The sequence below is a fragment of the Hipposideros armiger genome, unplaced genomic scaffold (genome assembly GCF_001890085.2).
Source record: "Hipposideros armiger isolate ML-2016 unplaced genomic scaffold, ASM189008v1 scaffold_23, whole genome shotgun sequence".
Taxonomy (NCBI): domain Eukaryota; kingdom Metazoa; phylum Chordata; class Mammalia; order Chiroptera; family Hipposideridae; genus Hipposideros; species Hipposideros armiger.
The window spans coordinates 3,794,748-3,818,415 of NW_017731373.1; the positions used below are offsets into that span (position 1 = coordinate 3,794,748).

At 42.3% G+C, this 23,668-nt stretch overlaps 1 protein-coding gene across 3 annotated transcripts in view; it reads right to left on the reverse strand.

The window, feature by feature from the left end:
- The window catches only part of SATB2 (SATB homeobox 2), a 178,803-nt gene extending 156,813 nt beyond the window's left edge, over positions 1-21,990 (reverse strand). Inside the window, exons 1-3 of one of the 3 annotated variants that reach the window (XM_019635769.1) lie at positions 18,322-18,794; positions 17,976-18,160; positions 16,457-16,684 (exon numbers count right to left, since the gene is read on the reverse strand). In XM_019635769.1, coding sequence (XP_019491314.1) covers positions 16,457-16,625 — 169 coding nt within the window. In that variant the 5' untranslated portion in view covers positions 16,626-16,684; positions 17,976-18,160; positions 18,322-18,794. Of the gene's footprint in view, positions 1-16,456; positions 16,685-17,975; positions 18,161-18,321; positions 18,795-21,075 lie in introns of those variants that run through there. The other 2 variants (XM_019635771.1, XM_019635770.1) reach the window with 2 other exon arrangements.
- Positions 21,991-23,668: the final 1,678 nt, after the last annotated feature.

Consider the following 23,668-nt stretch of genomic DNA (forward strand, 5'->3'; position numbering starts at 1 on the left):
AGCTAAGGGCAGATATACTCTTGGCTATACTCCAAAATCTAACATGGTATCTTCTCTGCATCATCAAGCAAATCGTACGTTATTGTTTTACTCCTAACTACATTAATCCAACTTCTTTACTAGGGAAAAGGCTTTCTTTCCCCCTTCCCTTCATATTAAAGAACAATTACCGTTTTCAGGAAATGTCACAACACTGGCATGAAGGGAACCTGAGGAACAAGTATTCTGTAATTCTCTAGATGTCTAACCTCAACAATGAAAGAGGAAAGGAGGTGGGGGGGGGGGGGGGGGAGCCGGTCTGGGTGACAGGATTCTACTGCCTTCCACAAAGGTTAGGACACAAAACAGCCTCTCTTTTGTGTAGCGTCTCCTAACTCATCACTTACTCTAACATACCTATGTACCTTTATTTTCTCCCCACATTTACCCTGAGAGAAGGTTACTCTCATTCTTCTTTAATAAATGAAACTGAAACTATGCAAAAACAAGTAACATGCCCAAAGTAATTCAGCAAGGCAAAAGAAGAGCAGTTCAGATTAGCCGACTCCAAATTCCAAGCATGCTGCTTTCTTGGGGGTCAGAAACAACACTCCCAAACCCACACCCACAAAAATTTAAAGGCTTGGCCTTTTAAGTAAAGGACCCTTCACCACTTGCTATGTCCAATGGGGTAACTTGCGTCGCTTATACATGAATTCACCTTTTGGGAGCCTACCACATGTCAGGCACTGTGCTAGACACAGAGGAAGAACCAAACACGTTCCTAACCTTCAGCCATTCACAGACAAAGAAAGACTCAAATAATGGGTCATAGGCTAATATGGGTGAGCATGGGCTCCAGCCTCCTCCCCAGCCCCTTTGGAGCCTATGTTCCCTCTCATTTTTGGACCTATGCCCTGAATGATAGGAGCCAGCCTAGCCTTTCTCCTCCCCTCTTTCAAAGGGCTCCTGAAACCATCTGTTTGGAGAAGGAAGGCGACCACAGGGCCTATTCCCTTCCCTTGGCTGGCAGTATATCTGGTTCTATCACCTGAGAAGGTCCCAGGCTAATTGAAGATTACAAAGGCTTTAGGGCACAGCCTCTCATATCTGTTCTTTGTACGAAACTGAACCTGAAGTAAAGCACCCACACTCAGCAACCACCACAATCAATAAATCATAGAACCCCTGAAACACTGAAACAAACCAAGTAAACCGAGTGAATAATACAGGGTTTTCCAGGGGACTAGGAGAGAAAGGAGTGAGGGGTGGCAACTATCTTTTTTTTTTTATTGCAAATTTACTAGAAAAACAAAACAACCACTTACTTGCCGTATAACCTCATATTTTCTCTCTCTCTCTCTCTCTCTCTCTCACTGTCACACAATCATAGTCACACAGACAAAAGGAGAAATAACTTGCCAGTATTAAGCTCTAGATGCTTCCTCCTACCCTAAAACAATAAAGGCAAGATTGAGCACCAAGAGTTGCAACCAGAAACAAAAAGGAGGACTAGGGAGTCCCTCACCTCCTCCTTGGGGTCCCCAGCAAAATTTCAAGATGGATCAAATGTATCTTTCCTACTCTTCTCTTTTCAGGCCCTGCCGTCTTCTCCCCGGCACCCAGCCTTCTGAGTCCCGGTAGCCAGAGGCTCCACATTCCACCATTCCACTCCTGCCACTCATTCCCCCAGGGGCTGAGCTCGAAAATTCCAAAGAGATAAAAAGATGCTAAACTTTTTACTGTTTGAATGGTTTAGTAGTGCCTTAATCTCCTTAGATATATTTTCATTGTAAAAGAAATACACTGTATCTCTGTACAGATTAACTTCTAATGAAAGGAATTTCAGGTCATGAAATAAAGACATGTTTTCACCAGTCTTGGGATGCAGGATGAGCAAAAACTTTGGGGGAACAAGGGACCAGAAGTCCTCTAGGCTCCCCTAAGCCACTTTCCAAAGTTCCCCTCTGTCCTGTCCTTGTGAGCTACAGATTCTCTGAAGGATTAATTCATTTGTTATTGTTGCTTGTTTTATTTTTAACTCTTATTGAAGAAGACACAGGCACAGGGACAGAGGTGGGACATGGAAAACCTAGGTCGTTCACAGGTGGAGAAACACAGTCAATACTACAATTATGGAGAAGGCAAAATCTGCTTCATCATTACTCTAAGGGACACACTGAGCTCAATATGCGGACACTCAATTTCATGTTCATCCAGGACCCAGCTGCTTGTATCTCAGGATTCGACCCCCAACGAAAGTTTCAACAATAAAGCTCCTTGATGCTTCTCTCCCTGAAAGGAGGTGGGGTGTTGAGACAGGGATAAGATTATCCTCAAGAAATATTCTATTCTAATAATTCTCTCTAGTAAAACCAGAAGCTACTCTGCAGACCCTGAAGCGAATCTTAGATTTGGAAGATACGTAAGAACAAAATTAGGCCAGGGGTAGGGATAGCAGGGTAAACTGTGGTCCTCTCTCACTTATCACCCCAAAGACTCAAATCGGGCTTAAAGTGCTAGGGAAGAAAGATGGATCTGGTATTCCAGACCTCTGATTCCAGGCCTGTCCCCAAACGAAGAGGTCACAATTCAACCTGAAGTCAGATCCGAAGGCTGAAGGATAAATTCCAGGTCTCTCAATACTCTCCAGTTACAGAAATGTGGTAGCAGGATCAAGTTGGCTGGGCAGTTTGCAAAACAGGATTTTACAGGCACACAGGAGGCACAGTGTGGCTACTTATCTAAACAAAAAAGCCTGAGCTACACCTGGGAACTTGGCCATAGCAAGCCTGACCCAAGAAACTAAATTCCCTGATGTCAGAAATGTCCAGTTAGAGTGAATGAGAGGGCCACCTTTTCCTTCTCCCACATGGACTGGACTTAGATCTTCAGTGCCCCACTCCCCTTTCTACCCCCAAATAAAGACTCCGGCCCAAAATAAAGATTGGCTCAGTTTAATAAAATGTAATTCCAGCTAGACATTAATAACCACCATTAATAGGGAGTGTCGGTTCTGGTTTTTTCCCATGACACCCCAGCGGTTGTTGAACTTGTCCACATCACTTTGGCCCTACTGCATTACATTCCGCACCAGCAGACAAGGAAATCTTGCCAGGAAATGACCCACACAAGTGGATTCAGGAGCTTGCCCCATGTTCTCTCGGGGAAGCGCACCAGACCACAGGGCCATGCACCACCACTGCTGACAGACCACCAGGAAGGCACCGAGGCCGACTGGCACACAACTCAAGGGGCAAGCAGCACTGTGCCCTGTAACTGTACACACCCTGGAACCCTGGAGATCTTATTTGCAGTCCTACCCATGTCCAGCCTTGCCGGACTTCAGCATCTTTTTTAAACTGAGTAACCACAGAGAGAGAAACAAAATGTTTATTGATCCCAGATTCAAAATTTTTTTTAAAAAAAAGGACAACAGTGGAATATGCAAGCTTCTACATCACAGAAGAGGTCAAACATATGGCATATTGTTTAAGTATCCCCTACTTCAACACTAAATTCTTGAGGCTCTTTTCCCAATGGGTTAGAAATGCATATATTAATAAGTCTTGAGACTCAAAGTCTTGAAACTGACTATACCATAATTCATTAATACCAGGATTTCTGTCCGCCATTGAGTAAAGTTTTATTGTGGAGGTTTCTGAGGGGATAATTTTTTAAATAGTATTTAAGTAGAGATGTATTTGCCACTCCCCTCATTCTCATTGTTATCTCTGGAAAAGCAGTTTGCAAATCAGAGTCCCACTATGTCAAAAAAGTCAGTAAAAATTGTCTTTATACTAACATTGGCTTTATCAGCTCAGATTTTGAGCTCTGCCTAAATGTTATTTTATCAAATGTAACAATTAAAAATTTTTTTTAAAAACAAAAAACAACTTGATTAATTTCTCCAGTGTAGTGTTAAGGAAAGGGTAGCTGTACTGAGGTTCTCTAGCAAGGAATTAATAAAGGAATCAAGCACTCGGCTCTCAATAAGACAAGACTGCTCAGATTTCTAGTGGGGATATTTCATAGCACAAGCATGTTTTCTTTGGGGAGTTTAACTTACCAAAATTATTAAAAATTGAGATCAAACGCTGGTGCAAAGCCCCATAGGAAATCATACTAGAGTGGAAAGAATTTTATCAAAAAAAAAAAAAAACCCTGAAAAGGTAAAGTTTTTATAGTGAAAAATAAAAGCCTTTTTCCCCTACAAAAGGAAGCTCCACTGTCTATGTTTAGGGTTCAAACAGCCAAACATGTACAGGTATTTAATAGATGTGTAAAAACCATTACTGTGAATAAATGCAGATTTCACAAAGCCGAGCTTAAACAGTCAGGCTGCCATCACCATCCTCTCCCAGCCACTAAAAGCCAGTCTCTTTCTTGTACCCAACAAATGTCTCTACCGAGATGTAATAGCAACCAAGCTATTGAAAAAGCTAACAATGGGGGGAGAAAAAGAAAAGAATAGGAGAGAGCAAGGAAGTGAAAATCATAGTGTGTATGATGCAGTTCCCTAAGGGGACACTGAAATCTGTGGGTTGCAATACACAGGATGTTATTATTGTGACTGAGATGAAGTTAATAAAACCCAGCATACAGACTGGGGAAACGCGGGTCACCGCTGATGGACTACTTCCCCGACAAGATATTTTAAGTATATATGTACCTGTGTAATTTATAGCAATTACTTAAATGAGAAAAGCAGAACAGAGAAAACTAGTATATTTTTTCACTTTATGATTCTAAGACATCCCCTTTATAATTTATATAATTTCCAAAAGAAAATAATAAATTTAATGTAAAAAAACGAAGAGACCACTTAAGCCACTGCATATAAATCCACTGAAAATCTTTTCATCCTTAATATTATCCAAAGGATACCACCCAGCCAAAGGAGGAATATTATTCTACTTTCAACTATCTTTGAGAAGTGTCACCAAAACCCAAAGTGATTTGTCTCCTGAAAAAAGTGATAAATCTTTATACTAAAACACAAGTTTCTACCTTCCTTAAAGGGGAAAAATCAACAAAACCCTATCCTGGAAAAAGTACTACTCCATTTTAAATTTGGGGTAATCCCAGATATGAAACATCTCAATTTCAAAAAGATTTCACCCCCATAAGAGTCCCTGGATTCATAAATTCTAAAGTAATTCATAAAGTCTAAAATAATTTCTGAACCACAGAATGAGGCATATCAGTATAGTTTCTCCCCCTCCCTCAAAAGGCAGCAGTTTCAAAATAGTTCTAATCTCACAAACCCAACACAAAATAACAGAAAGACAAATCAAAGACTCCTTTTCAAACTCCACATTAAAGGAGAAAGAGGTTCCTTTTGGGGTTATCTTAGAGGTATAGTTTAGGTTTGTGTGTGAACTCCGGTGAAGGAGGCATCTTAGCACCATCGCTGCCCAGATCTAGATAAAGCTGATAAAAGAAACTATACCTAACAGTTTCCATGAATATAAGTTCATTGTTTTATTTTAACAGAAGTAGGATCAACAAACAGATACGTTTTCAAAGAGCAAGCCTGTGTTTATTATATATATATGAGGAGCTGGCTGTGAGCAAGAGGACTTCACTGAGTCATATCACAGGAAGAAAAGAGCTGCATCTCAGAAGCTTTCTTTGGTTAAAAAGAACTGTCTCCCTCAAACTCACTTTCAAGCTATACATCAATCATCAATATAATTATGTTTGACAGAATATAAGCTCTTGGCAGTTAACTTGTTTACAATAAATGCTTAGTTTGGGTACATGGACTGTATTTCAGTCTTATAAATATCAAACACAAACCTACAACAGTCCCATTATGGGGCTGAAAATTATTTTGCTATAAATCTTTTTATTGGGGGGCCAAGGGAATTACTTTGCAGCTTGTTTTCCACTAACCACTTGGAACAGTGTGAAAAGAGGCACATTTATACTCTGACCCTGTGCTAATTGGAATTCTATACATTTCCATTATAGAATGTACAGTATCAATCCTAAACGTGCAGGTGGGTCCCCAGGCAGTTTTGCCATGGTGGCAAAACAGTACACGTGCAACAAAACAGTTCTTACTAAAGTCACTCACGGCATTTTCCTACGGTTCTTTTTCTCTTCAAAGTCTCCTGGGAACTAATGACCATTTGTGACAGCATTGGCAGGCTTTCAATGGCAAGCTCAAGTTTGAGGAGATTTATAAGTTAGCTGTAAAAATGTGCTTAAGGCTCAAACTTACTATATGAATGGGCCAGTAAACAGAATTAGTTATACTGAATGTTACCTGGACATTCATTTGAAAAGGGAAAAAAAAAATCAGGATCGCCTTATTTACCTTTATAAAGTACCTTTACTTGGGTCTTAAATGTGTAATAACTTCCCTTCCAGAGAACAATTTGCTCCTCTTATATGCCTTCAATAATAAAGGGTATTTGGTCTTCTAATACCAATCTGCCAAATCTATAGGACATAATCTTGTCTAAATGGAGCCTCGTAAGCTTTCAGCAAAAGTTCCGGAGGGCCCTGGCTCGGTTAGCACGCTCTCCTCCCCGTACACTTTTTTCCAAGCATTCACCTACATTTGCATTCCCAACACCTTCTGGTTTTCAAATGATGGCAGGGTTTCTTCACTTGTTTCTTAATTTCACAATTACCTTGTCAGATTCCTACAGTAACTGAATTTTAACATAGTATTAATATATAGAAATGATCATTTTAAGAATCCTAGTTTAGTATGTTTTCTAAAATAACTAATACTGGGGAATACAGTCACTTTAATACTTAATAGTGAGATTTCAACTTCTTTCCTTCTAGTCAATGTTATAATTTCAGGGGATGTAAAATAAAGAATTTTTTTGTCTCTCGGTTTCAAATAAAGAAGACAAGTAACTGATTTATAAGGTTTGAGGGTCATCAAATATAATTTTGTAAAAGCAAAATGTTACCACACGACTTTCGTAAATGACAGAGAAAGAAAGAGATATTTCATTGCATTATCAGTCTCACAGATCTTGCTTGTTAATATCAAAAGCACTAGTTTGCAATGTGAACTAATGGAAAATTGTTAAATTCACCTAAAATAACCACTCCTTTTTTTTATTATTAAATAAGCCCTTTTAAAACCTTGACTATTTAACTGCTATTTACTCAGAGGAGGAGAGACATGGAGAAGGTGACTGTATGAAAAAAAAAAAAAAAGCTTTTTTTTTTTTTTTTATTGTACAACAAAAATCCCCTCCAAGGCAAAAAGACATTATGCCAAGTTCCACCCAGAATTAATGTTTAGGTTTAAGTTATAAAGTCCAGAAGAACAGAACCACTAATAGACCCTTAAAGCTCGTGGCATTTGTCAACGCTATTAGGTTATGTAAATGTTAAAACTGAAAAACGCTTCGCTGACAAAAGTATTTTAATGAAAGCACTATTAACTAGACTCTCTGGACTGATTTTTTTTTTAAGTCTTTTGAGCTGTTAGATATAAATTCCGCTCTAAAGGGGATTATGCTTGGGACAGTCCTGGGACTGAGACCTCCACCAGGAAGGGTTTTACTGCCTATCTTACTCCTTTCATTTTGCCACCCTCAGAAAGATTTTTAAATATTTACCCCAAGAAAACTCTTAGCTGCAGATGACAGAAATATTGTCCTCTAACTCTGTCAACAGACTCCAACCTTGGGCCCCAGCTGTTCTGATGGCCAACATTATTTGCAGCGTTAGTAGAGCAGGGGTTAACTCCACTGTATGGGCTAACACCACTGTCATCACCCAAGTTTCCAGGAGATCACAATTTCTATGAATAGAGTAAGAAACACAGCCTAGAGTGAAAGAACACTAGCCACTGATTTTGGCTGCTGCCGGCCGGTTCGCTCCAAGTTGCTGAAAGCTCCACTCTGGGGACTGAGGGCTGGAGACTCGGCAATGAGAAGGAGTATGGATTTAATGGTTCCAGGGTTTGCAGATGGAGGCCAGAGCAGAGGCATCTCAGGTGACAGTCTATGTCACCTGAGTGAATGTCAGGTGATGCTAACATTTCCACCCACATGGAAACTCAGAGTGCTCCACAACCCCACGTGTGCTGAGAAGAAATAAGGGTGCTCATTATTCACCTTCAACTCTCTCCCTCCCCTCAGCCTGGTTTTGACCTCCAGAGGAGAAAGAACAGCAGGCCCGAACACCTAACCCTTGCTTGGCAGGGCTCTATAACAAGAGAAACATTCATCACTTTTGACTTCCATTTACACAGGTGAAAAAAGGGAAAAAAAAAAAGCAGTTATACCTTACATAGAATATAAGCAAATGTGATTTCCCTTCTCAAACTGCATATGAAGACAAAATCAATGAGCACTTTTAATGTCTCCCAACCAACCATCTCCCAAGGGCTCCGCTCTGTCCTTCCCAGGGAGGAGCCAGAACCAGATGATCTCTCCCCAAAACAGATTTTAGCTAATAAACACAACAAAGTAAGTGAAAAGCACTTCAGTTATTCTGCATCTTCTCCACGACTAAAAATTTGTACATGGTGTGACAGGTCCACCTCATTTTTCTTAATGATGTTTTTATTATTCTTTCACTCAATTAAAGCAGAAATGGATATTGCATCTTCTGACTGTATAATTGTTATTGTAATCTGTTTTCGATCACTGCTTGGGAAATGGGTCCAAAACAACATAAACTCTCCACTGCCTCAGAAGGCAAGTCATTTTCTTTTACTACAACACTTAAAGAGACATTTATCATGCTGCTCTCTTAACATCTTTGGATTATGACAAAAGAAAGTTCTTATTCTGTTAACAACAACAAAAAAAGGTTTGGAAATACTGCTATTTGAAGAGTTTTGATATGAATGCGTTTTCCTAATAAGCTATTAATTTTGCCTTCCCTTACATGTAAAAATAATTGTAGTCAATGCAATAAATGTATGTAATTTTAATATAGGGAATAAGGAAATTGGAAAATCGATCTTATTCAGTTATAAAGGAACTGATACACTTACTTTCCAGCCAAATACAAAAACAAGTCAAAGATATAGTTTTAAAAGAAAGAAAAAGGTCTGTGCTTAATGTGATGAATTTCAAATTATTGCTATGAAAACTACAAATCACCTTTGTCAAATCTCAGTGTTCCAAAAAACATTTGCTGTAACTAGAGTTTCTATTAAATTTTTTCATATCTGTGCAAATCTTCAACAAAATAAAGGAAGTCCCTAAGCTGCTGTGCACATTTCTGTAACTGTGCAACCATCAGTGGGCACCAGTCTGATATGAAATGCATCCCTTTTCATAAGTGGTAGCTTGCAGTGTTTCCCCTTGACTTTTTGATCTTTGTGTTACGTTATGCTACAGTTTAATAACCTACTGTGCTAAGATAGAACTCCATTCCAATGATAAGGCAACTAGTTAAGAGCAAAACCAAATCTGCATTATACACTAGCAAATAGTAATAATACTAGGAGCAACTAAAGTTGAAATATATTTATCTCAGAGTTTTATTATCCTAAGGTGTCATAACCACAAATAAAGAATATTTTTACTACAATATAAGACTGGCATAATTTGTTGATAACTTTATTTCAAGGTTCAAATTCTTGAAATTTATATTAACGCTTTTCTCTTCGTGTCAAGCATTTGTCAAACTAGTAACTATTACATTCTCTAGTTTATTTTCAGGTTTTAAAGGTATTTACGTTGATTAAAAATAAAAAAATACATACTATGAATCCAATTACCATAATTATATATCTAAGGCACATTTATTCCATAAGGTCATTTTTACCTAGTTTTTTAAAAATCTGGAATAAGCAAGACTTTGCAAATGAGAAGCAAAAGAGACAAGTTGTAGAAGATAATTCCTGATGCAGCCTTTCACTGCCACTTAACTATACTGATTTACCACAATTTTTAAGTCACTTGCTATTAAATAGAAAAACAATTCTGTTAATTGAAAACCAAAAAAAAATATTATATAGCTGGACTATCATGATTTTGAAAACTCCACCATGGAATATTTTCACATAAACACTGTGCAGCATGAAGTGCTGTGGGGCTTGTTTCATGAAAAAGAAGCAAATAAATGTTTGGTTGATCACTGACAATAAGGGAACCAATGTGACTCCAGAAAATGGAAATTAACACACTGCAGAGGCTATGGCTGTGTTTTTTTGGAAATCTGTAAGTCCTCAACTGGCTTTTGTTTTAACTCATACCTCAATTCCACTCAGGGCCGCCTGCTTTGGCTTTGAAATATCTATCATATTACTCGTAAGTAGTAGGATGATGAATACTTTGTATATAAAAATCCATTTTTAACACACAGACATTCTCAAATCTCTATTGCACTTTAAAATCAAAGGAATGCACAGCTCTTCTTACTGGCACCCTAAATTAATGCTGGAGAGCAGCAGCGGTGATTGGAAGTCAGAAAGGCTCCATACAATCAGTCAGCTGAGGGAAATCATTCATTTGAAAATTGCTATAAGGAAAAGAATAGAAACTAAAGACAAAACTCTCTTCTTCATTTTTCCAGCTAAGCATAAAGGTCTCCTACTTAAAACCATTTTCAGTTCTTTCTTTCTTTCTTTCTTTCTTTCTTTCTTTCTTTCTTTCTTTCTTTCTTTCTTTCTTTCATTTTTTTCTTCCAAAAACTAATGAGTTAAAATGTATGGGTTAGAGCCAACATTTCACTGCTGTTCTTATTCTTGGGGAGTTGGGAGGTGGAGGGACTTGCTGCCAAAGCTTCTGAAAAGAGAGTTTGGGCTGCTAATTTTCCGTTCACAAAATCTAAATTTCCTTGTGCATCTCACACAACTCATGAAATAATATGAAACAGTATTATATCGCTGCAAATTGAGACATTTTATCAAAATAAAGAGTGATGATGCCAACATTTCATTTGTCATTTCCCACTTGTCACTTTTCACTGACAAACTGTTACACACACAACTTTTGTCAAATGCTTCATCCTTAAATATGTTCCAAAATGCCATTGTATCTCCGTATTCATGTAAGGAAGATAGTAAAAACTACTATGTTACCACACTTTACATATATAGCTTAAAAATAAAGTCTATTTATTAGATAAAAGAATATAAAGAACGACTTTTTATTTGTTTACATGCTAGAAAGGATAAAGTTTGGCTTCCTGAAATAAAACAGCTATGTACATATTACATGCACTGAATATTAGATTATTAGTTATAAAAAACTTTTCCAATGTTGAGAAATTGGGTCATTTTTATCTCAACAGAAACCTAAGAACTCTAAAAAGACCAAGGAAAATAATACAATTTGGAATGCATCTAGCCCTATTAATTTATCTTTTTTGAAATACACATATAAACTGTCTCTACACTAAGTTCGTTTTTGGTGTTTTTTTTTTAAAGGTGGGGGGGAGTGGAATTTAAATTATCGAAGTGTAACCACCAAACTTGACTGCTTATCAGATATACCAAATAATTACCGTGTCTTGCCTGGGATAAAACTGATTTCCATATTCTTAAAATAACTCATTCAGATTTCCAGATATCTAATAAATGATGATTAGTCTGTTTCCCTCCCTACAGATATATTCAAAAAACAAGAGAAGACAACACAGGAAATCTAGGATGTAGAGACTGATTCTGCCAGTCACAACCCCCTGGGAAAGGAGGATATTGCTTATTTTCTACAAGGGTTAAAAAACAGATGCCTTAAGGGACATCTCTGTAGTTCCAATGTGTACACACATACACACACATTTCACTGCAGATGATCTTGAATATATAATGGTCAGTGGGTTTCTGCTGATGGAACATAAGGCTTCCAAAACTACTCAAAACATCAAATTATGCTCAGGACTTGAGGGGCGGATACCCTATGTTCTGTTTAATGTGTATGTTCCATTGCATATATTTTTTTTTAACCAAGTATATCTTTATTTTAATAACAGGCCAAGGACTAAAAACACTTTAGAGAAGGGCTATTTTTCTACCTCAGCAAAACTACAGAGGACATGTTAGATTGTTGGATGACCCCAAAGCCTAAGTTCATTCTATTTAAAAGATTTTAAACCCTTAAAAAAAAAAAAAAAAGTGGAGTGGAAGAGTAAAATATAATCTTTTCTCTTTTGAAGTAATAACATGATTTCTCCCGACAAGCATAATGGTGTTCATCCTTGACTAAAATGAATGTTGTCTCCATTTTTCCCATGTTGACAATAGGTTTCTAAATTTCTAAGTATTTGATACATCTCAATACATCAATATCTATACTCTTTCATATCTGTACCCCTTTCAAAAAGCAAACTGTCTCTCTACAACTGCTAATATGGTGAGGACACCTAACCTGAACTGCATTTCCTTTGCTCTTAATTGAAAAGGAAATGTTCCCCAAGTAGACAGACTAGCTGTTGTTGCAGACAATGCTCATCTCTGAATGAGGCCCTGCCCAACAATCATGATCACATTTGCTTTCCTATTTGAATACATCAAAGTGTATTGAATAAATTTTTTTTTTTTTTTTTCTCCTTGGAACAAGAGTTGTATTCTTGAAACAGCTGCCTGGTAGCGAGAATAGATCTACTTCTGGTCAACTCATCATAAGACAATTTCAACAGACAACTCTTTAACAAAATTAAATTATTTTAAAAACTAATTCTTTCTCCCCCCCCCAAAAAAAAGCAAATATCTCTAAAAGCTATTCCCACTGTTTAAACATTTTCCTGTAAAAATCTAGAACATTTAATACCATTAAAATCATCAAAATTCACAGGAAAATGAAAAATATCAAAAAGATTTCTGATGTTTAATGCCTCCTATCAGCAAATACACCATCTGGTATGCTCAAGCGCTGTTCATTCAGTTTAAATAAAGCTGTCTGAAAGTTCTTCTTTAAACCAAACATTAAAAAAATGAAACTGCTTGTGTTAACAATGAATGAAGCACAATAATTTATTGCTATTAAAGCACAACTGGCCAATGCCTTTCAGCAGAGCGCCTTGCTGCCTCTGGAAACTTGACTGGCATCACTTTCATTTCAGGCTGTAAGATGCATGGCTGAAGCATTACATACAGCAGAACACTTCAGGTACTTATGCTAATAGTGGTAAAAAGGATCATCGATTCTTATCCTCGTCATCCTTAATAATCTTTTATTTTTCTAAATCTTCAAATAGATATGTTAAGTTTTAATCACCAATTTCACACATATAAATTTCCCCACCATTAATCATCCTTTTTCAAAATCCTTATGGAGTGAATTACTAGCTGAGAGGGGACGCCAATTCTAGTAAGTGAATGTTACCCAGCAGGGATATAAAGCTGTCAACACCACGGTGCTCTAGCTTGCTCTAAACTCTCTCCCAGCCTTCATATGTTTTTTAAAGAGATATTAGCCTTTTTTTTTCTTTCCTAAGGACTTTCTATAAAAGCTGATTGTCGTACACATCTGAGCACTTATATTTTATTACATACATGCTTTAAAACATTGCTTAGATAAGAGCAAAAACATCCTAGAAAGTGTTGGAAAGACAAAGCAAAACTGATCTACTTTCTTATAGTCTTCTAAAGCTAACCACATTGTAAACAATTCACTAACTTTTAAGTCCCCTATTAAAACACAACCTTGAAGGCTATTATAGTGTATCTACCACCTCAACTAGTTAAATCCAGACACTAAAATAATGTCTTTCTTATGAGCTCTTAGTTCTCACCAAAAAACATAGCAAACTCTCTCTCCCTAAAAAAGTAGACTAACAACCAAACAATTTACTATTGCAACCAATGCATTCAGAAACATTTATTCGCTTGTTTATCAAAAGCTACAGTAAGATAAACTGCCATTTTATTGGGCAACTAATTAACTTAATGATTTCCGCTATTTTTAGGGGGGAGCTTTTAAGAAAGAAAATCACTAAAGATTAACAAACACACCCTCCCAAATTTTGAACTCTATTTTAAAAACATTATTATAGCCATCTTTACAATATTGATAAGACTGCAATATATCTGAAAATCAAAATAAAAGATGCAGAGCTACAAATATTTTTGTAGTTGTCTATACTTACTATATTGCTTCATAAAGAAAATTGAAACAAAAGTAGGTAGGGTGATAGAAATATAATCTATTTTTATTTACTCTATATTCCCCCCACCCCCAAATCTTTCAATTATCAAGAACTGCTAACTAGAAATATATTTTAAACATTTTCTAAAATTTATAATGTGCATTTTTAAAAGCTTTGCTTTTCTCCAATTTATATACATGATTAAAAGTTACAAAGAAATGAAATCATTAATGTACATGTGGAAACTACTGTATATATAAACGTAAACCCCTAAAATAATCATTAACATTCAATAAGAAAACTTTGTATTATTGAAATTTTATGTTCTAAGTTGTTATAGTTTTAAAGCTTTCTAAATTAAAATCTTTCCAAACAACCTATTATGCTATATATAGAGTAAAATCTTTCTTTTAAAAAAAAATCTTTTAAACTCTACCATATGTAAAGTATTTTAACCACTTTACTATTAAGCATTATAAATGGTACTTGTTGAGACAAAATAATGTCATCTTTATTTTCAGTTTAGGAAGCAGCTAGTAAGAACTTTGATATTACTAAATGAAGTTAGAGCTCAGAAAAAGTGACTAAAGCAGATTGTTCAAGCAAATCTATTATTCATCAAGACTTAATAATTTTAGTTTATATCAAATTTATAATAAGTTGTCAAACGTGAATTGTAGTCTCAGAAAATATGAAAAGTAACTACTTTTTTACACTAAAAGTAGTCCTGGTCAACAAAATTAGGCAGTTTCTTTCATAGTTCAATATAACATTGGGGGTGGGAGGGACTTATTTTAGAGAAGCACAATTATTAACAATTACATTCTAAAATATGTAAAGACTTCTCTCAATTTAGTGAATTTTGTTAGGTCTTCAGAAATAAATAAAAATTTCAAGTCCAAGTTTTTTCTTTATGCATCCCCTCCAAAGATTTCCAAGAGATTTTTAATCAAACATTATCAGCACATTTCATGTCATGTCACATTTGGTTCTACCACATTCACTATAGATTTTTCTTTCTTACGTGCATATACTAAAAGATGAAATGACAAGTCTGAAGTTATTGTTCCAGTCTCAAGACAGCACTTTAATGAACACCCCTTTTAAAAAACGGGTCATAGAACTATCAAGTTTTCTTTTGCTTCATTAAAGTATATCTTCAAGTCCATAAAATGGAATATATAAGCCATAATCTATAGCCAAATAATTTTTTTAAAGCTTTACAAATTGAGAGAAGGAGTGTTTCTCAGGGGAGATGATTAATATAAGGAATTAAGGCAAACCATCCTCCATGTCTACCATTAAGAAACAGTAATAGCAGAATACGTAAAAATAAAAACCTGTCACTTTATAAAATGTCTATTTTTAACTCTTTAAAAGAGAGTGGACATGTAGAGTTAAGTGTTTACTTCAAAATATATACTATGGCTATTAGAACATGGAGTTGGAGCTTATCACCAACTTTTATCAGGGTTTTGTATCATTTCGGGCAGGCTAATATCAAGAATTATATTCAATAGGCTACTACTGAAAATATTAGGACAAAAAAAAACTTTAGAAGCCAAAAATTTAAACTAGTGATTTATCCCGAACACAATAAAACTACATACCATGTAAAACTGCATTTTTTTTGTAAAAAAACAACTAAGCAAATGGCATATAAACCTCAAAATGTTTTAATATTTCAATATCTTGCATATCTTCATTTTATAAAATTATTTTTTCTAGCCACTTTAAAAGAAAGTAGTTGTTTGAGTAGTAAAAACTACAGAAGATTTTGTTTAAATAATGTTTCTTGGAAAGGGAAACAGCATGTCCCCCAATAATGCTATTTTTTACCTATTATGCTATAATTCACAACAAAGTTACAAATGCATGACTTTAAACTTTGTAGGAAACAGTAGCATTAAATAAAGCCTCTAAGGGTCTGATAGATTCATAATGAGTCTTTATTTCACACTTGAAATGTGGTAGGAAAAGTTCCCACTTGTTACTCATTTGTCTCAAAGCACTGACCTAACTACAAAGTAACAACACTCTGGTTCCTGTACTAGCCCTAGCATTAAAGACGAGTCCACAAAAGCGAATGCACCTAAACTTCATCCCTACAACAGATACTCTGAGGCAAGGAAAAAGAGTTAAATCACTAAAAACTCTCTAGGAAAATCTAGAAACAGTTAGCTGGCTGTGACATAAACCTGCCAACACCTCAGCACACAGTGGCAAAGTGCCCAAAAAATGCCACCCTCTGGGTAAACCACTTTCTTGTTTTAACTCAAGATGAAGCTACCAGTTGCAGATGAGAGGCGACGGGGGTATTATTTGGCAACCTGGAATTCACTTCCTGTAATCCTACACCGCGACAGCGCCTAATCAACCTGAACCCTGACACCCGGGCCATTATCACCGGGCCGCCGGGTGCGCGCGCCTCCTCGCTAGGGGCTGTTACCTCCCACGGCTTTGGCCACGGCGCCGTTGGGCCTCCCGCGGGCTCCCATGGGGCTGCCGTTCTGCTCCAGCCGGGCCACCTTCACCGGAGGAGGCCCCTTGACGTCGGGGCTGCCGCTCCGCCGGTCGGGGCTGTCCCGCAGACACGGGCTCTCGCTCCGCCGCTCCATGCTGCTCCGACTCGGAGACAAAGTTCCCACCGGCAGGTCGCAATAAAACGCACAGGGACCTAGGGAGGGGGCGGGGGGAGGGAAAGGGGAGGGAAGAAAAAAAGAGGGAAAACCGCTCACACACGTGATAGACGTTCAGGCCAGTGGCAAAGCGATGCACCACAGCCACACAAACTTCCTCCCACGCTGCCCAAGGGGCCCGAGCCGGGAAGTCCCAACCTTACACTGGGCGGCCCAAAGTAAGCCCAGAGCTTGGGGTGCAGCGACTCGGCCCAGTCGCTATCCCCAGGAGTAGCCCTCGTTGATAACTTTGGGGCCTGCGCCCAGGGGCGCCCAAAAGTGGCCCATCCATTGGGACAGGACAGGCATAAACCGTTCCCAGGTGCGACACCCTCACAGTCTGGGGGTCGGAGTTTCCGGAGAAGTGAACTTCATAAAATGACATCTCCCCCACACAAGGACGGAGTGGGGACATGTACACAAGTCTATAAGAAGCAGGATAAAACACATGACAAATGCGCTGTGAATGGCGAAGCAGGAGCCAAAAGGCCTGGCAAAAGGACCCCGAGTCCCCGCGTTTCATCTTTACGGACCAGTCTTGAGACACACTTACATACACACAGTTTTTGCAAAATTAACCCTAATTCTACATTAATAAGCATCCAAAAACACTTGGAGGTATTTATCAGAATAACCTCCAGAAGCACAACCTTCATCACAAGGGCGGAGGCTACAATCGTTAGTATTTTGGAATGCTCTTATCTTCATCCGATCCTAAAGGGTTTTTTTTTTAAAAAAGCTCTTCAGCATTAAACACAAAAGCCAAAAAAGCATTTAAATTATCAGGTGCAGGAGCAGCCTTTATCAACCCCAATTTTTAAATCTCTCCAAAAAGTTTTCCTTTGGGTCGCTTGGCTGGCAGCGCTCTCCTCACGGAACCCGCAGATCTCCGCACCCCTGGATTTTTTTTTGGGGGGGGGGGTAGGCAGAGAAGGCAGAGAAGGAGGGGGAAACACCTGATGAAACAGCATTCACACTGTCACTGACATCCCGGAAAAACAGGAACCCGGCACAACAAAGTGCGCTGGGAATCCTCTCGGGCGCTCTCGCTGTGGGAGAAGCTGCGTCGCAACGGCTCAAGAAGACAAGGTGGGGGTGGCAGAGGGGAGGTGAGGGAAAAGATGCGAGAGGTGCGGAGACGGAGCGGGAGGGGTGCGGGAGAGGATCCCGTCCGCACTCCCGGGCTGCGCTGTGGCAGAGGGCTAGAGGTGCGCCGGGGGAACTTAGCCGGACCCGGGGCTTCCCCGGGCTCCCGAGCGCGGCGCGGAAGCTCTCGCCCTGAGTACTTACTGCTCACGGTCTGTCTGTAACTTGGCTGGCTGGGGCTCTGTCCATGGAGCAAAAGTAGAGAATCCAGGGTGGAAAGTTTCTGGTGATTTGCCTTGCAGTGTTCTCCTAGTCTTCCTTTCTCTTTAATCCTTCCCCTTGCCTCTTCCCCAGGTCCTAACGCTTACGGTCCTGGGTCAGGGTGTCTTCTAGTGCGGAGATGGTTGTTATGATGATGATGATTGGGGGGGGAGGGGGAGGAGGAGGAGAAGGAAAGGAGGGCTCCTTCAAAGGGGCACCCGAGCGAGCGGGGGAGGGGACAGTGGAGGAGGGGGGAGAAGAGAGGAGGTTGAAAAAAGCCTTTTCACACCTTCGGGAAGGAGACCGGTTCTGGAGACAGAGGGCTGAGAACTGGGACGCGGCGCAGGCGGGCGGGGGCCGCCACTTCGCAAGGCTGCTAGCTCTCGAGGAGGCGCGGCCGGAGCCTTAGGGCCGGTGCCACCCGGAGCCGAGGAGGCGCAGGGACTCAGGACCGCGCGCGGGAGGAAACGCGGCAGCCGCCCAAGCTGTCACCTCTAGCCTCTCCTCTCTCGGCCGCCGCCGCCAGCAGCCGGAACCGGACTCGCTGACAAGCCGCAGAGAGAGACACACTGAGAGGGAGATGATTATTAGTTGCGTTGAGTCATCAGGCAAAGTGAGTCCTTTTGGGTTGTCCTCGGTTTCCTATTTCTCCCCCTCCCCCTTTCTGTCCCCAGATCTAGCGCCTTCAAAATAATAATTTGGGGTGGGGGTAGGGGAAGTCTCTGGGTTATTTCGGGATAGGGGTTGGGGGGGAAAAATCTAAACCCGAGCCAGAATGGTCCGCCGCAATGAAGGAGAGTGGGGGGCGGGGAGGAGGGCTGGGGAGGTTGCCGGGGGAGGGGGACCCCGCCTGGCAGGAAATTAAACATCAATCAATCAATCGCTGTGAGCCTGGCGACCCAACAGCGGCGGGGCTGCGGAGGAGGCAGAGGGACCCGCGAGGGCGGGTGGGAGGCAGCAGCGAGGGAGGAGGAGGAAGAAGAGGAGAGTCGCCGGTGGGAGAGCGGTGTGGCGAGGACCGCGCGCGGGGCGGTGGAGGACCGATGGAGAGAACCAAGTGCCGCGCGCAGCGGTGGCCGCGGCCGGTGGGTGGGTGCTCCCGGTGCGAGCGGGCTCCGGTCCTCCTCCTCGCGGCGGGTCCAGGGCGCGGCCGCCTCGCCCAGCCCCTAGGCGCGCTCGTCCCGGCGCGGAGGCGGCAGCGACGAGGCAGACGCCGGTGGCCTCGTCTCCTTGAGGAGGCGCAGACCCGCGCGCAGGAGACGGCCGCGGCTGCCTCCGCTCGGGGCTCTGCTAACTGCGCCGAGTACTTTCGACTTTGGAGATAGGAGGGCTATCGCCTCCCCCACCCACCGCCTCCGCCCACCACCCACCGCCTCCGCCCCTCCGAGCAACTTTTCCCGGTGCCTGAGCGCTCCCCCTCCGCGCGGAGCCAGCTGTCCGGGCCCGCCGCGCCGCCGCACGCGCGGGGAAGGCCGCTTCGCCCTCAGAGCCGGCACCGCCGCGGGTCCAGAACAATAGCCCGGGTGTCCCAAACGGCAGGAGCACCGGCACTGCCGGCCGGGCCGCGGGGGGCACCGGGAAGAGAGCTGTGTGGGGGGCGCAGGGCGGGGGGCATCCCTGGCTGACGTCCCTGGAGCGCTCGCAGCGCCGGCGACATCTCGAGCAGCGCAGCCCAGGCCGCCTGGAGGCTGTGACGAGGTGGCGGCAAGGGCAGTGGGACTGTCTGTCCTCCGACTGCGGGGCTGGGACTCCTGGGATCCCGAGGGGCTCGGGCCCTGCAGGGGCTGCGAGCGCGGCGGAGCTGTGCGGTGAGGACCCAGACGCTCCGTCCCTGGGGAGGCCGCGCGGGGGCGTCTCCAGCAGGTCCCGCGACGGCGTCACTGAGCCACAAACTTTTGCAGACTCCCGCGGCCCCGGCGGTCCGCAGCCAGGCTCCGGCCGCGGTGTTCATTTAAGGTGGCGCAGGCACTTGCGGAGCAGGCCAGGCTCTGGCCGCGCTTTTGTCCCCGAGGTCCCGCTTAGGCGCGAGACCTCCTTAAAGAAACGCACGTGGACAGGGGACGCGGCCCCCGCGAGACGCCCCGGGCGCCGGCTGACACTCGCGGTCCCGACCTGGGGCGGAAAAATGTGGACGCGACCCCGCTTGCCTTGAGGTCGGTGAAGCCCTCTCAGTTGGCCGCACCTCCTGTCCTTCCCGCACACCTTGGCTCTTCTTCCCTATCCCCCGGACCCCGAGGACTCCCCACATCTCGCTGCCTGAGCCACCGTTCCCCCTTAAGAAGCGTTGACTGTACGGCGGCGCCAGAGGGCCAAACTAAATTCGGTTTCGGGAAACGCTCTCGGGGGCAAGGCTGGAAATTTTGTTCGGGTGCACCGACAGCGGGAAGTCGCGTCAGTCTAGTGGTGCCCCGGGCCTGGCCGAGGTCCACTATCCGCACCCACCCGGTGGGCGGCGTGCGCACGACCATCCCCTGAAAAGTAGGGACCTGGGAGGCGGGGAACCCTCTGGAAGAGAAAGGGTCCAGAAGCGAAACCTGCCCCTGGCCTAAGTCTCAGTACCCAGATCCCGGAGAACCCCGCATCCAGGCGCCGCCCACCAAGTTCCATAGGAGCCCGAGGCGACTCCGGAGGCGGTCGGAGCCCAGCCGAGAAAAGAAGCCAGCTGGACAGTAAACCTTGGAGGAGCCACCCTGGGAGTTTTAGGCAGCATTTTCTTTTCCCTGATTTTTAGTCCCAAAATCCCATCCCCCCCTACCTCCCCAAACGAACGGGTTAGAGAATATGAACAATTCAAGTCGGTGAGGAAAAAGTGGCTCAAGTAAATCAACTCGTGGTGGTAGCTAAAAGGGTTTTGGCTGCAAAGAAACAAACTGTAAGTTTGATCGATAAACTTTTTTCTTTATACGTAATTTCACGTCGGAATGGAAAGGGGATGTTGCAAAAACCAACTACCCCGTCAAAGTTTGAGCCCGTTCCCAAGTGGGGAACAGCGCATTTCTTATTAATATATGAACAACCATAATAATGCTGTTTCTTTTCTTACCTTGGTATTGAACTGCAGAATCCTCCTCCGGATCAATGTCCAGGAACTTAGAAGAATTGGTGATATTAGGACTTCAGTACTTCTGGGAAAAAATGCAAATGGTTTAGCTAGGATCTTTCCTGTCTGATTCGTCACTATTATTATATCTGATGATGCGAATGGTTGGAGCGATTCAATCTAAGTCATTAATGAGCTATTTTATAAACACCACTGTTTGAATATCATTTCCATTTTGCGAAGGATCACTTTGCTAACCTCACAGGCTTATGTCAACAGCATGATTACGGGACTTCAGTTACACTCTTATAAACAACACAACCGTATTGTTAATCAGTTAATATTTTATCAAGTGTAAATATTTTATTATGTTTTGAAGGGAACTATTGATTCTAAATTATTTAACCCCTGAGAAGGGCGACTTAAATAGAGTATGCGATTAAGTACAGTTAAATGTACCCGTACATTGTTGCTAGTTTGTTTTCAGATCCTGCACCCTTTTTAATTCATTGATTTTCTCTTTATTGGAGTTTCCTCTTGTCCGTTTTTGATAGTGAACAAATCTATGATTTGGGGCACAAGAGCTCAAAATATTTAAAATTGCATTTAACAGAGAGGGAAATATAGAATGCTGTGAATTATTACCAGAAATGTATTTTGAATGCTTGTAGATTTATGTTTAGTAACACATTTTACAAATTTCTTTCGATTTAAAAAAGAATTCCCAGAAGTTTTGTGATATATGCCCGATGGGGTTTTTTTTCCCTTGAGTTTTATCTCTAATAAAGGCCTTTTCTGTTTCAAATTGCATAAGCTTTTTACTGCACAATTTTTGTATTGACCTTATTTCAAACGAAGTAAGCAATTGTTTCCAGCACGTTTAATTTTGACAATAAGAAACTTTAAATAACATTTTTAACTTACACTAGAATTTTCTACATTTTTAAACAGTAAATAAATTACGATGATTGAAAAGTTTTGTTTGGTTTCGTTTTATATTCCTCAAGTGGTTTACTTCCAAACATTTTAAAAACAAAATCATACTCAAGAAAAGAATTGGTTTTAGTTACTTAAAAAAAATAATTTCACCCAAAACGCATTTTTGTGCATTATATGATAGTTTGCTGCAGTACTCAAAAGCATAAAGTTCACACTGGGGGACATTTTTATCTCTCAGCTTGCTTCTTTTTTTTTTTTTTTATCGGAAACCTACTCCAAATTTTCTCCCCTTCTCCCCACTCCGTTTTTTTTCATATGTCATTTAGTCGAAGGTCGCCTGTCTTTCATAATCACACTGAGATTTGTTATTTTAGAAATCAACGAATCTTTAAACGCTGGGCTTAAATGTGCATGTTTTTTCTTATTTCCATGTTCTCCCCTCTTCTCTCTAGCTCTTTTCAGGCCTTCTTTCTTTTATGGCCTGCACTTTTAATGACATTTCTTGGTTTCTGTCTCCGGACACCGATGTTTTTGGCTGTGCTAGCTCTCCTTTCTGGCCAACTTTCCTTCCCCAATGCCCGTGCTGGATGGCCTAGGCCCGACTGCAGGGCGTAGGGTGCCGGGTGCCAGGCATGGAACTCCTGCTCTCTGCTGGGCCACCGGGGCCGCTGAAGGCCCAGCATCCATAACCAGGTTCCCTAGATTTCAAGTCCGATCAGCCTGGCAAAGAGGCCCTCCCGGCCGTGCGCTGCCTCTTAGCAAACACTGGAAAGTTGTGCCGCGTTTTCTCTCCACGCCCGCACGCACTAGGAAAACGCCATGGGAATTGCCAGCGTCAAAAGCCTTCGACGGTTCTTAGGTACCCACACTGGCCTGCCTCTACCCCACTCCCACCTACCCCCACCACCACCCCGCCCCGGGCTTGCTCTGCTGGGGGCAAGAAGAGGGCGGGAGGGAATTGGGGTGGGGTTTTTTTGTTGTTTTTTTCACAAGAAACCCACAGCAGCTCTGAAGCCAACTTCCACCGCGGACTGTCCGGGGAGAGTTGGGCGACCAACATTTTCGCGGATCGCTTAACTGAGCGGGGCCCAGACTGGCATTTGGACGCGCCGAGGGGACGAGGGCCCGGGGCCAGAACGCCCCGAGGAGAACGCTCCTAGAAGGCCAGATCGACTAGGGTGGGCTCGAGCCCTTGCCCAGATTGCTCCGGGGAGTCTGAGGACTGACCCGAGCGCAGGGGGCGGGGGACACTTACTTCGTTATCCGCACGCCTTCCTGGTTGGCATCAGAGCTGGACAAATCCCAACCCGCGCCAGGCAAAGATAAATTACTCCTGGCTCCCGCAGAGGCTCAAGGGGCCTGGGCGGGGGGCGGAGCGGTGTGGAAGCTGTCGGACAGCTTAAGGTAGGGGCAGTGGAGGTCCTGCTCTCAGGCTCAAATGAATGAGCCCCTGCGGCCTAGACAGAGAGATGAGTCCCAGGGAGACTACTAATTGGGGAGGAGTGGTGGTCAGCTTTAGATGGTGAGCTGAGCACCCAGGAGGTCAGAGGGTCGGGGGTCAGGGAAACAGACAATACAGAGGCCCAGAGGAAGAGGATGGGAGGGGACGCGCGAAGGTCAGCCAAAGAGTTTGGGGGTCCCAGATATAGGGGATGGG